The following is a 15035-nucleotide window of genomic DNA, read 5'->3' as shown; positions in this document are numbered from 1 at the left end:
ACCTTTTGCATGGTGACTTTCTTAGTTCCCCCAGTTGTTAGGGCCCTTTCCCCCCAAATTACTCTGCGCTTATTCTTCATACAGTTACGGATGTATAAGCTGTCTTTCCCAATAGACTACGAGCTCTTTGCGGAGAGAAACTGTTACGTTTTTGTCTGTATCCCCAGCACCCAGCACAGAGTCAGACATGGAGGGTTACCTGGCAATTTGTCCTAGCAGAGGCAATTTCCACACAGACCTGGAGGTGAACTGCAGAAGTCCTCTAGCAAAACCCCTCATTTATAGAAAAAGACACTGAGGCCCAGAGCAACACAGCACAAATCACAGAATCTGGGTGCTTTTTTCTAATGTGCTGCCTCTCAACCTACCGGTCTGGAAACTCAGGAAGGTCCATTTCTCGGTAACCCACGGTGTATTCAAATGGCTCCAACAAAAATAATATAGGCTAAATAAAAGTAACATAGAGACTGAGAGACTTGCCCATAGTATGTCTAGTTAATGGCAGAAGGAATGAACTTTATCCAATTCTCAATTCAGGGCTCTCCACTGCCTCAGCAGAATGATGCCCATTTTGTTTGTTTGTTTGAAGGGACTTCTCTGCTAGCTAAAATTTATTGTTAAAAAGGACATCTCAGGCCTTCCTCCTCCCAATTCCAATGGGGCTATCCTCAGAGTAAGAAAACAAAGGGATGGTTATAATAGAAATAAAGGAATTAAATAAGCGAGGTTATAATGTTGCAAGAAGACAGAAAGCAAGATTTGTCCTAGGTATTCTGAGGTGTGGAACACTCGCAAAGAACAACCGAGGGCTTATGAGTATTTTATAATTCTGCTTTTTTGTTTCCCTCTGAAAACCAGGTCTAAAACTTTATTCATTTAACAAATATCTGGAGAATTGCTATTGCACAAAGGACACTGTGCCAGCTTTTGTAGGAGATGCAAAAAAGCAAAGAAAAAAAAGAGTGCCACAGTTCTTAACTTTTAGGAATTTCCAATCTTCTCTGTATACTTCAGTTTGGGTTCAGTTTCCCCAAATGAAAAGAAGTAGCTTAATCTAATATCTACAATTGAATTAGGGATCCACTGATAACACAGGGATTTTGCAAGTATGGATAGGGAGTTAATAAAAGAGAGGTTTGAACAGCTAGATAAAGTAAGGGTCAGGTGGTGTGTAGAAGGAGACAGATGGTCAGTCTGGCAAAAGGGAAAGTAATGAGTTCTTAGTTCAATATTTTTCTTCTGTTTTTGTTTGTTTGTTTCCTGCTATCCCACTACATGTTCCATTACATCGTGAGCACAGGGAACAACACACACACTCAGTTGAGAAGAACCTGGCCGCTGCAGACCATACATAATCCCCACAGAAGACTATAAGAAATAAAGGCTTTTGATAATGTTCAGACAGTTTGTTTTTATTTTCACTCAGTGACTCCTCTTTTACTTCATCACACAGCTCTGCCATCACAAGACTGTCTTCTGTCTCCACCTGCAGCCTTTGGTACAGAAGGAAGTAAATATTTCAAACCCTATGTGCTTTTAGACAGTTTGAACTCTTGTAGGGAAACATGAGTACAAATGAATTCAGGGTCTCAGTTATAAAATCCTGATTAACTGGTACCTAACTGGAATGTTCTATTAAGCAGATCTTATCCCTCCTTGCCAGAACTTGACTTTACAAAGAAAGGGGAAAATCTCAAAACCTCTAACAGACTTATTTTTAAAAAGTGGGCTATGTCCTGGGATAAGTACAGCTTCTGTTTAGCGTCATCTTCTTCCCACATCTGTACCATCAAGACCGAGACCAATAATGGTCCACATGAGGCACTGTGAGACCTTACAGACCATCCAGGATTCAATTCTGTTTCATATGGAATACCTTATACTCCACTGAAATCCTCCTCAGATGCCCCACTGTAGTGTGGAGGTGATTTGGGGTTCTCAAAACCTGTATTAGCCAATCACAAGTTTGGGGGAGAGGAGCCCTACTATGCTATAAAGTATGTGAGTACAGACCTAGCGAGGGACCAGATGTCTATTATCTAAGGACCAGAGTAGCTATGTTTGGAAATTCATCATCAGACTGATGGTAAGATGAGGGCATTTTTGGCCACAGCACCTCTCAAGGACTGTCTAGTATTTTAGAGAGAGGCTGCCATTGGTATCAGTGGAGAAAGAACTCATACCAATTAAGTATTGATCCCTAAAGAAATTAATCCCTGCAGTGTTAAAGAAATACTTATCTAGGCAATGAATAATTTTTTACATTTAAAAATGTCTTCATTAAGAGTTGAAAGAAGAAAGAGGCTTAGTGCTAACTAGGAATTAATCAGAAAATTTAATTCCCCAAATGCGCCAACTCCATAAGTATTCTGGTTAACTGAGGTTTTGCTGTAGCATCAATGGCTGCCCAGGAGCCTCACTCGGTAAGATTACCCTTGAGGTCTACACGCCACCATTGATAGAATGGCACGAGAGTGAAATATTTCTGGCAGTTCCTTAAGATAGCAGCAAAGGCAGAGACGTCTCACGGGGAATTCTACTTTAGAATCTCTAGTGCGTAGAGCACAAACATGTAACCAATATGAACAAGAATCTGATCGATCGTTATCTATGCTAGCTGATGTGAAGTCTTTGAAAAAGAAGAGAAAATGCTACGGAGATCTTAAAGATGGAAAAGGAAAAACTACAATAGACAGCTTGTACGTCTGGTTTTCTTCTGGCTGTTTCTCGGCACCCTTGAGGGTCTTGCACGTCTCTCCACTCTCCGGTGACCACAAACAGTCACTGCTTAGCCTGGAGAGCTCAACCCAAGAAGCAGCAGGACCCCAATAAGATCAGAGGCGGCCTACAAGGTTGGGATGTCCAGACCTGAACCTCACTTATGTTCATCTTTTACTTTCCAGGCAAGCGCAATACCTGGTACTGCGCTCTTATGTTGCTTTGGGGAGGCGGAGCTCAGCCACCATTCCTGCTGCATCAGAAGCACCAAACGACACAGCTTACACGCTTGCGCAAAATGTCAGTCCATACAACCACCAAAGTCCTGTCCTTCCCTTACCGATGGTGACTCTGAATGTGGCTTCTCTGAGAGAACGTTCGTGTGCGTATGCAAGATTCCACACCAAGTTTAGTCCAGTTCATTATTCCCCTATACGTAGGCAAGAAAGCCAACTCTGTGTCTCAGCTGACTGTAGTCTTTTTGTGGCTTTCACACGCACGCGCACGCACACACACACAGCCATACACACGCGCACACACACACACACACACACACACACACAGAGCCATACACACGCGCACACACACACACAGCCATACACACGCACACACACATGGACACACACATACACACACGCACACACATACACACACACACACGCACACAGCCATACACACGCACACACACACAGAGCCATACACACACACACAGAGCCATACACACACACACACACAGCCATACACACGCACACACACACACACACACACAGCCATACGCACACACACACACAGCCATACACACGCACACGCGCACACACACACACACAGCCATACACACACACACACAGCCATACGCGCACACACACACACACAGAGCCATACACACGCACGCACACACACAGCCATACACACGCACACACACATGGACACACACATACACACGCGCACACACATACACACACACACGCACACAGCCATACACACGCACACACACACACAGAGCCATACACACACACACACACACACAGAGCCATACACACACACACACACACACACACGCACACACACAGCCATACACACGCACACACACCAATCTGTACAAAGTTAAAAGGAGGTGTGGATCCAGATTAATCAGTCATCCAGGGTTTCACAAAACTTGGTGAAGCCCTGTGGCATAAAATGAAACACCCTGGAAACAGCAAAACAAATGAGGCACAGCATTTCAGAGTCGAGAGATATTGGCAACATCTACTACCATTTTTAAAATGCATTGATATATCTGAAACTTTAAAATGGCATTGGGGGAAAAGCCCAAAAAGAGAGACAGGCGGACTTTGCATATGCAAAAAAATAAAAAAAGACTTACGTTAGAGGAACTGAAGTAGCTGATTTTGCCCGTCTTCTGCTTTTCAGGGCAAGGAGCTTATCACCTTGGGTCATTCCGTTTATTGCATCCTCATCATCACTGTACTGTGTAAGTAAAAAAACACTGAGCTAGTGATTTAAAGTTGCATCTTTAACTGCAGCACAGACCAGTAGTTAACAGTTACTTTCTGCCATAATATGAATGCCTATTTCAAATTCGTGCTTAATTTTTAAAATATCTTCTCACTTCAGAATAAAACCAATGGTGGAAGTTTAAGAAATCTGTGCATTGTCTCCAATAATATAAAAGCTGTGATCGTTATAACCCAACAATGATATTATTACATACATCAACACTAAAGATGTAGGATTCAAAATACATATATACATACATGTGTATTTTATATATACATATGTGTATACACACACACACACACACACACACACACACACATATATATATATATATATATATATATATATATATATATATATATATAAAGAGAAAATGAGAGAAAACATTTTTGTTCCCCAAGCACCTTAACACTGTTTATGTGTGCAAAGGCCACCCCATCCAATCAAAACAAATGACCAAACAGAAGCCCTTCCTTGTACCTCAAGTTCTATTTTGTACTAAACCAGCTGCTTCTTAGCAGATAGAGAGGGGGGAAACATACTGAAAAAACATAATTAGGACTGCCTGAAAAACCATTTCACATACCTCTTTGCTGTTTCAATCTTTGCCTAGGTGTGAAAAGGACTTTAACGTAACAGTCACCCACCTTTTTTGTGACTAACTCTCAACGCTTTTGGAGGGGGGAAAAAGCATCTGAAGAGGGATATAAAAAAATGAAAAGAAAATGTGGACAATAACCCCTCACAACTCGGCTTTATTTTCACCTGCAATCTCTCCACACTCTAAACGACTCTGAGCAGCGGCAAAACAAGCGACAAAAACATCTAACCAAAAGACAACAGCAGGATTTCGAGGCGATTACCGATTCAGAATCTTTCGTTTCTTCGGACTGGGTTTCATTTATTGAAATGTCATCGACCCCTGTTAGGATTTTTGTGACTGCAGCTGCGTGTCTTCCATTTTCCTGGTCCCTTAACTTCTTACGGTAATAGTCTCCTTCTGTCCAAAGGCTTGCCTGCTTCCTATACAAGGGAAATGTCATGTCTTTTTCCAGAAATGTGCCAATGGTTTCACACTCTTCTCTGCCAATGCTTTGAAGTCCTAGTCTACCACTTCTCCCCCTTTCAAAAACTAATATTATACCTACCATCAATTTTCTGGAAGACGGAAAAGACCACTTCGCAATAGCTCTTGGTCTGACTTCTCAATTTGTAGTTCTATTAAACACATACGCCCAGGAATATAGAAGAGGAAAGACAGGTTCTGAGGCAGTTAAGTCTGAAGCAGCTAGGCAGAACAGTGGATAGATCGCCACCAGCCCTGAAGTCAGGAAGAACCGAGTTCAACTGCGGCCTCAAGACACTTACTGTGTGACCTGGGCAAGTCGCTTAACCTCTGTTTACCTCAGATTCCCCATCTGTAATATGGGATAATAATAGCACCTACCTTTCAGGGTTGTTGTGACGATCAAATGAGATAACCGGAAAGCACTTAGCATGGTACCTGGCACGCAGCAAGAACTATGTAAATCTTAGCTAGTATTATTCAACCCTTCAAGGATCTGATGGCAGCCCCTTCAATATGGTCTCTGATCGCTGTTATAACCAAGAAATTCATAAACCTGGCAACCAGACTCTCCTGAATTTAATCAGGCTGGTCCTTAAAGCCCAGACCTATCGTTCCTCCCTAGAAAACTTTTCTGCTTGTCAGAATCTGCCAGGACTTACGCTTTAGTGTCACAGCCTTTGAGAACCAAGGGTCACCCCTATGACACACAGCGAAACTAGTGGAGTTTTACTTACGACATCAAAAAATGTTGCTGAGGTCCAATCACAGAGCCAGGTCTACAGATTCTGATCCAAGCAATGGTTTCAGGAACCGTCATCCTATAATGCTTTATGATGTAGCAGGCTATAAGGGTGCCTGTCCGTCCAAGGCCGGCTAAGAAAAGAAACATACTACATGGTTTTGTGAACTTCACGCAATACAAAAAAAAACAAAAACCAATTAGCCAACTATAGGTTTTTCTATTGAAAGGAAGATGATTTTTTCCAAGAAAGGCATATTACAAATTTGCTTTTGTAACCTTTGTTTCAATTGAATCTCCTACATAAAAGCTAGAGAAAACATTACTGTAGCTAAAGCTCAAAAAAGAATATTGGGGGAAAAGCAGTTTTGTCCTGACACTTTAGAAACTGACAGCTAAGAAATGTCTTATTATAGAGTCATTTGAGAACTTAGCTCTATGTAAAAGTGCTTTTCCTATAGAGTCAGAACAAAGGTATTGTTTTACTCGTGATACATGAAGATCTATAAAAACTATGCAATAGAAATAAGGCGACAACAGATGTCTTTCTTGGGAGAACTATCTCAGTGTTATTTTATGAAACAATCTTACCAAGAAAAGTTTATACACGGAATTGTACAAAGGGAATCTAAGATGTTTACTGTCATTGCTAAAGAAAAATTGAAGGTAAATAGGAAGAAGAGGAGGAGAAACATTTGCCCTGATGGAACTACATTAAACTATGGTATGACTAGGAAAAAAAAACCTTATGGAGATAAGGAAGAGGAATCAACTATTCTTTGTTATATTGATGGTTTGTGGTAAATCAGGCTGTGACAATGGTCACAAAATTGTAAAATAATAATATATCTTTATATTTATTAAGAGTAATTACTATTGGGAAAAGAGGTCTCTCCATTTCATTAAGTAATTAATAGCTAGCATCTATAGATTTGCACTTTGTAGAAATTCACTTTAAGGTTCGCAAAGTGTTTTAAGACGGTTCTCTGGTCCTCACAACAATCTTATATAAGGTAGGTGCTTTGCAGTTGAGGAAACCGAGACACACAGAGGCTCTCTGACTTGCCCAGGATCACGGAACTAATACACGTCCAAAGCAGGATTTGAAATCAGGTCTTCCAAATTCCAGTCCACGTTCTACCCTGTGTCACTCACCTGCCTGATCCATTTCACTTATGCTAATTAAGATGACATGCTTGTTAATAAGAAATGGGTTACTGCAGCATTCAGAAGGATGAAGCATTTGCAACAGTGAATCCAACGGCAGACTGTGCTTCAGTGATACGTGGATTAATGCCAGTGGTCAAACCCCCTATAAAGCTGCTGTACATAGGGGTCTCAGGAAGTGGTTTAGCTATCTCTCTCTGTGCCTAGGATCAAGTGCCTCACTTTTTTCAGCTTTCAGGGTTTCTATCCTCAGTTCCCAATCCAAACGAAGGACACTGACGGTCTATCAGACAGCCTGGTGTTCACTATCCGGAAAGCCTCACGGAATTAACAGCACATCTGGTGAGGGCAGAAAAAAGGCCAGATAACCCTCTGGCTCCTCCTCTCCCTTTGGACTGGGTCCAGAGAGCTCATCAGGCACAATGACAGACGAAAATTCTGAAAACTTCCCTCAGCCAGATGTCCATGATAAGCTATGGACTTGCCACTCTGGATATGCATTCATGGGAACACACCGTTGCTTATTTAGACAAGATTACATAATGAAAACACTAGGTTTTATGATGAAGCGGCTATCTGTAAGACAACCTGGTGCCTAAGATTCATGGGGCATTGTTTTACAGCCTTTTCAACTTATGGGGAAAGTTGGACAATTTCAACACTAGATGGACTCACTTTTACAAAGTGCAGCTTCATGGTTTTGGCTAACGTTCATCATGGGTTATACCACGGGAAAAGAGCTGGTAAAGTATGACATTTTGGCTTAGTTCTGTTAGATATTACCAATGCCTAGAAATCTGGAAGAGGAAAGAGACAGGCTGAGAGTCAAGCCCGGGGAACAGCTTTTAAGACTAAAGAAGCTCTACTACTTATTCCAATAACCGCTGTCACTGACATAAAGCACTGATATTTTTCACATGAAATATTCCTTGCTTTCTGCTCTTTAAAAGCAATAATTAGAGCTTCCTAGTCACGTGACTAGCAAGATTACACTTTCTTGTGATCCTTTAACTCTCCAAATAAAGGTACTAGATACCAGACACAATTATAGGACTACAGCTGAATCAACAGGTCAAATAAGAGAGAAATCTCTTAACTTAAAATTATTAAGAATTAAGACCAGAAAACGTTAATCCTCAAAGCACTCGCTCAGTAATGGCCTCTATGTTCCCACCGGAGGGATCCAAACTGAATCACAGGTCTGCGCCTGAATATCTTTCCATCCTGGCACATAGCCCAGCATACCTGCTCTGCTTCCCCAGAGACCAAACGAAGTAGATGCCCATGACCCTGCCCAGTCAGTCTCCTAGAGCCTCACACTTAGTGGGAGAATGATGATGAAGCACGCTTCTCGCATGCTCACAGAGAGGCGCGAGAATACAGGAGCCCTGCCCATACACTGTCAGACATGGACCACGTGTATACCTGTTCTGAATGGAGAGGTGGGGCAGGGAAACGGGGGACCTAGCCACAGAGTGGCCAAAAAACAAGAAAGGAAAAAATAGCATTAGTGACAAATGTTCTAAATGCAGGAAAGAGAAACTGAAACAGGCGTGGATAAGCAAGAAGCTTTAGAGCGAATGCACTGAATTTATTATAGATTTTTTAAAATGCCACGTTCTATTTAGCAGATATTTGTAGAATAACAACATTTAGATAGTGCTTTATGGTTTGAAAAACACTTTCCAGACGTGATCTTCTACAATTCTCCTGTTTTACTTTGTGTGGGGAAATGTTCATGTTTGTCAAAGTCAGAGCAGGAAAAAAACTGAAATGTGAAGGCACCGGAGAATGAACCAGAAGAGAGAGGAAGATCAAAGATGGGGGAGGGGGGAGGAAGGGAAGGAGAGAGAGAGGGAGAGAAAGGGAGGGAGGGACAGAGAGAGAGAGACGGGAGGGAGAGAAAAAGGGGGCGGGGAAAGAGAAAGAGAGGGAGAGGGAGGGGGGAGAGAAAAAGAAAGAGAGAGAGAGAGAGAGAGAGAGAGAGAAGGAAGAGAAAGAGAGGAAGAGAGGGAGGGGGAGAAAGAGAGAGGGAGGGAGGGAGGGCGGGAGGGAGAGGATAATAGCTGGGGCAACGGATAGCAAAAGAGAGGAATCAAGGATATAAGTGATGGGTTTGGATTTTTCCAAGAGGTCTGACTTTTACTATTAGAGCGAGCTCCTTATGCCAATGAAATCACAGGTCTGGACACCTGCCAAAAATCCAAACTATTGATCAGCTAGACCTGGGCCATAAAGAGTCCCAATCCTCAGGGAACTTGCCGTCTACTGCTTGCTGAATTCAGAGCACTGATAGGCACTGTTCATCAGCAACATAAACATACCTTTGCAATGCACTGCAATCACACCCTCAGCATTTTCACAGATGTTCAGAAATTCTTTTACTATGGCGTCACTAGGTATGCTGCCGTCAGCAAAAAAAAGCTCATGATGGTCAAAGCCAGCCTCTGTGAATCTCCTCGCATCGTAGGCTTTTTTGTTGAGTCTGATAATGGTGGTGACATTGTGCCTTTTAAAATACGGAACATAGGCTTCGGGCGTATGATAGTGGTAACCTGCGGGGAATAAAAAGAACACATATGAACAGGGACTGCCTTCTAGAATGCTTTTTGACAGTAGAAACAAGTAGAGATATCAAAAGATCTCCCTCTTTCTCTCTCCCTTCTTCTCTCCCCCCACCCCTCCCTTTCTTTCATGCCCTACTCCTTTCCAACTCATTCTCCACTGCCTGTAAATTTAGAGCTGGACCTCACAGGTCATTTTACAGATGACGAAACCGGCCCAAAGAAGTGAAGGGTCATACAGCTAGTGAATCTTTTGAGGTGGAATCTGACATCAGGTCTTCCTGACTCCAAGTCTAACACTCTACCCACTGACTTAAGACTTTTTTTTAGATAACTGAATTAAAAATGAGTTATCATTATAAAACAAGAAAGTCAGACTCAAATGACTGATTTCCAAAATGTAGCTTATGTAACTAAGCTCAGGGTTTAGTTCAGATTTCTATTTCCCCTGAACAACACACACACACAGAAAAGCACAATGTGCTCATTCAACTTCTCAAGATTTCTTTCCATTTTCTGGCATACCACTTTCAAGTCGGCTTCTTGGGTGAGGGCCACAGAAGGCAATAAATCGGCCTGGGATTATCCAGTTTAAATCTCCATTTTCCGCTTTCTGTGAACAGAGGAATACACACGTTTACTGTCAACACTTTTCCTTCCTTCTACATTTTTAGAAACTTGGTTGTAACATTTACAAAAGCCTGTGAAGTAACTGTGAAATGACTGAAATAACAAATATTAAAATGGATCTGCTATCTCATCAACTTAGACATTCTTTCTAATCAGACAGCAAGTCATCCACATCATGGGACTCTTGCATAGATCCTACCCTAAGTTTACCAAAGGGAGCTCACCTAACGTGCCTCACTTCCTACTGGTACTGGGAGGGTATCAATAAGCTGATTGCTGGTCACTACTGAATTTTACCACATGCCCAGTATATCTTTTTTCATCATATATTTCCCTGATGGCATCCTTAGTATATTGTTTGGGATGTATGGCAGCCTGCTCATGGCCACCATGTATCTCTTCATAGTCCTCAGAGTTATACTTATTTTTATTTTTTCAGAGTGGAATGTTCCATGAGTCACACTCATACAATACCAGCAGGATTTTAATATTAAAGAAGTTGGTGTTTGGGGTTATTAAAAGAGATTCCTAAAGGCAATCAAGTTAATTTTCCTTCTCCTGATTTACTCAAGACTCAATTCATTGTCCATTTACATTGTCTGTTGAGATATACGCATATATATATATATATATATATATATATGCATGCACACACACACAAATGGATGAACTCTCTATAGTTTATCCATTTAACAGTATGTTGTAATCTAAATAGGCATGTTTCATCTACTTGGTTTTTCTTGCGTGAATAGTTAGACCAAACTCTTGAGTTAGCACATTTTTTCCAGAAAGTCTATCAATGTTTAATGATTATGATAATAATAAGCATTTATGCAGCACTTTTAGGATTGCAGGTGCTCTACACATTCTCTTATTTGATTCTCATGACAACAGTGGGGTTGGTTCTACTATGATCCCCTCATCTGTAAAATGAGGGAACTGAGACCCAGAGAAGTTAAATGTCTTAGGTAGGGTTTAAAATTCAGGTCTTCCTGACTCCAAGTCCAGTGCTCTATACAGTATGCCACTTGATATAAATGAGATGAAGCCATCTGCAAAGAGGAGTATCTGGAGGACCTCACCATCTATAGCAGTGGTTTGTAACCTTTTTCTGCATGCCATGGACCCCTCTTGGCCATCTGGTAGAGCTTATGGACCCCTTCTCAGAACATTATTTTTAAGTGCATAAATAAAATAAAATTACATAGGATTACAAAGGAAACCAATTATGTTGAATATTAATATTCAATAAGTATTAATAATCCAACTTAACAAACCACAGGTTAAGAACCCCTGATCTACACGAATCATGTTTTAACTTGGACACTGACCTGGGCTTCCTCCATGACAGTGGAACGCACTTTTGGTGAGTAGGAAAAAAGGAAGGAAACAAGCATTTATTAAATGCCTACTGTGTGCCAGATATTGTACTAAGAACCTTACAAATACCATCTCATTTGGACCTCTTAACAACTATGGGAGATAGGTACTACTATTATCTCTATTTTATAAATGAGGAAACTGAGGCAAAGAAAGGTTAAGTGACTTGTCCAGAGCTGCACAGCTAGAAAGTGTTTGAGGCTGGATTCAAATTCAGGTCCTTCTACTGCGCCACCTACCATCCCCTAGCCTCATATTTATGATTAGAGGGTTGAACAAGGTTATGTCTGTTATTATAGCTGTCAAGAAATTTTGACTTTTTTATACATTGATACAGGGATACTTCTTGGAAAAATATTCTTCAAGGTAATGCTTAGCAGAAGAAAATGCTATTTTATAATAAACAAACAAATAAATGTAGTGTGACCTTATATTCTCTACATGGTATGGAGGTGTGAAAAAGCCTATATGTTGCTTACTGATACTCTCATTGAAGATGCCTTCAAAGGGTGTACAGATTACTTTCTTATAAATATACATATACATACATATAACTATACATACATATCCAAACACACATACATACACACACATGCACACATACATATATAGTGTGCATATAGGTGGATTGGTCTTTTAAAATATTTATTTTAATATTTAAATTGAATATATAATTATTTGAATTATCTAAATATTTAATATTCAAAATATTAAAATTAAAATATTAATGAGGTATTAAGTTTTTTTTTCATGCCATTTGTATCTGCCCCCTTTTCAGATACCATGGGAATGGATCTATCCGTGTCCCACAATTGTGCTTCCTACAGCACTGATTTCCTCTATGATCAAATCCGACAGATTTCCTTGACTTTGTTCACTTTTGTGTTATTTCTACCTCGTCTGAAAGCAAATCTAGGAATGTAATGCTAAGAGTCAGTATGGAAGTTCTGCTATTTTTGAAGGGGAAAATAAATTATTAAAAAGAAATCTTTACAGATCTTTTCCATTTTTTTTTCTATTTGTCCTCTTTTGTTCATCCTTAAATGTTCTTGGGATGACTTTGCTCAGTTAATGATCATGAAACAAGAAACTAAAATTCTGCCTAACAAATATATTTCCAATTTGCCAAGTGATTTCATCCATACATGTGAGAGTTATCAGGATTCTTTAGTTTGGTCAATGGATCTTAGATTTACAGTTTCAAGAGACACTAAAGGTCATCTAATTCAACTCTCATTTTATGGTTGAGGAAACTTTGAAGTGATTTACCCAGCATCTCACAAAACATCTCTTTGAAACATTTCAAATCAAAGAAAACTTTGTCTTTGGAACACTTTTACCTTTGAGATCGCTGGTATAAGATAAGTAATTTCTGGTAAGAAAACTCCCTTTCTACCAAAGCAGCTCCATACCTGTTATGCCACTCAGAATCTCAGAGAGCTGTGTTAGGCACTAAGGGGTTCAGTCATTTGCCCAGAGTTACATAACCAGTATGTCTCAGAAGCGGGACTTCATTCCAAGTTCTTCTGACTCTCAGGGTGGCCCTTTATTCACTGCTCCACTCTACCTCTCATATCCTTGGAATACTAACTGAACTGATGCCAATGAATAGGAGATCACATTTTTCTAAGAAGAACCATTTAGAAAAATACTTGGCACAATGAATAGAGTACTGGATCTGAAGCAGGAAGACATATACTCAAATTCAACCTTAGCCCCTTATATTAGCTGTGTGACCCTGGACAAGTCATTCTACTTCCCTTAGCCTCAGTTCCTTCATGTGTAAAATGGTGATAGTAACACCTACCTGTGCTAGGGTTGCTGTGAGGACAAAATGATACAATATCTGAAAAGCACTTTGAAAACTTGAAAACACTATGTAAATTCTAGCTACTAATACTAAACTGGTTTGTTATTCTTGCCTTAATTAAATTCCACTGACTCAAAGAGCTTTCCTAAGTAAGAACTAGGATAATTAATCTTTAATTTGATTAGTTTGAGTAAGTCTTCTAAGGAATTAAAAAAGGAACTGTATGTAGGGATAGTGACGGGATCTGTGGTTTTACTACTGTAGGCACCGCCCCCCCCCCAGTGAAGAAATTCTGTCTGTTAATACTGGTTGCCATCTTCTCAGCCACTTATGTGTAAGAGGTAGGATTTGAACTCAGGTCTTCCTGACTCTAAGGCTGGCTCTCTAATCTACTTATCTCTAAACTATTTCAAGTAATGGGACCTCAGTTATTCAAGTCCCTGGTTTCTAGCTACATACATTTGGCTGCTTTAATAATGGTCATCATGATCAACAGAACTACAGTTAGTTCAAAGGCTATCTCTTCCACGAAGCCTTCCTTGATATCTCTCTCCCCCCTCAAAAATAAAAAAAAAATCAGGAAATCATCATTTATTCCTCCATGTTTTTAGTGAACTTTGCTTAAACCTCTCATATGCCACTCAATGATAGCACCTGTTTTTAATTCAATTCAGCAAGCACTTATTAAGTAACTACTATATGCCAAGCACTTTGCTAGGCAATGGGGCAAAATTTAAAACAGCAGCCATCCTCAAAAAGCTTACATTCTACTTAAAGGGGGAGAAGGGAGAATAACAGCTTTGCGGTTAATTAGTACAAGGTAATTTGAGAGAGGAGAGGGGAAGCGCACCAACAATTGAGAGAATTAGAAAAGATGTCTGTAGGAGGCAGCATGGGAGCTGAACCTTAAATGGAGGTAGGAATTCTAGAGATGACAGTAAAAAGGATGAAGTGGCAAAGGGAATGGCCTCTGTAAAGCCAAGGAAGCTGGAGATGCAATGTTTATATAGAAAATACCAAGTGGATTAGTTATTTTTTTAGACCACAACATAAGCTCTTTAATGGAAACCAGAACACAAGCTCTTTAATGGGAAGGATTAGGTTTTCATCTTCATCTTCTCTATAGCACTTAGCACAGTTCCTCATAATAATACTCAGTAAATGTTTATTGAATTCAGTATTTTCACTCCTTCATGACAATAATGTGCTGATTTGGTCTACTAATCAGGATGTGATTCAGATTAATGTACCTTAGTACAATAAGGAATTTCATCAGGTCGTTCCATTATGTATAAATACAGAACCTTCAATTTTGTTATAATGCAATTTTAAAATTTTGTTTGGTTTGGAATTCAGCTTCAACTTAATGATTAAGATCACAGGGTTTAGAACTGGAAGGGCATCTTAAGACATCATTTAATTCAACTTCCTTATTTTAGAGATGAGAAAACTGATTCA

The 15035-nt window shown here is 40.1% G+C and overlaps 1 protein-coding gene across 7 annotated transcripts in view; it reads right to left on the bottom strand.

The window, feature by feature from the left end:
- CDC14B (cell division cycle 14B) overlaps positions 1-15035 on the bottom strand; it is a 142020-nt gene that overhangs the window by 20327 nt on the left and 106658 nt on the right. For all 7 annotated transcript variants that reach the window (XM_036741882.1, XM_036741884.1, XM_036741879.1 and 4 more), the window contains 5 exons: positions 10283-10370; positions 9518-9748; positions 6022-6160; positions 5082-5241; positions 4085-4188 (listed from right to left, as the gene is read on the bottom strand). In XM_036741882.1, coding sequence (XP_036597777.1) covers positions 4085-4188; positions 5082-5241; positions 6022-6160; positions 9518-9748; positions 10283-10370 — 722 coding nt within the window. The remainder of the gene's footprint in view (positions 1-4084; positions 4189-5081; positions 5242-6021; positions 6161-9517; positions 9749-10282; positions 10371-15035) is intronic.

The sequence above is a fragment of the Trichosurus vulpecula genome, chromosome 1, assembly GCF_011100635.1.
Source record: "Trichosurus vulpecula isolate mTriVul1 chromosome 1, mTriVul1.pri, whole genome shotgun sequence".
Lineage (NCBI taxonomy): Eukaryota > Metazoa > Chordata > Mammalia > Diprotodontia > Phalangeridae > Trichosurus > Trichosurus vulpecula.
The sequence above is the reverse complement of the archived record's forward strand: the minus strand, read 5'-3'. Positions and strand labels throughout refer to the sequence as shown.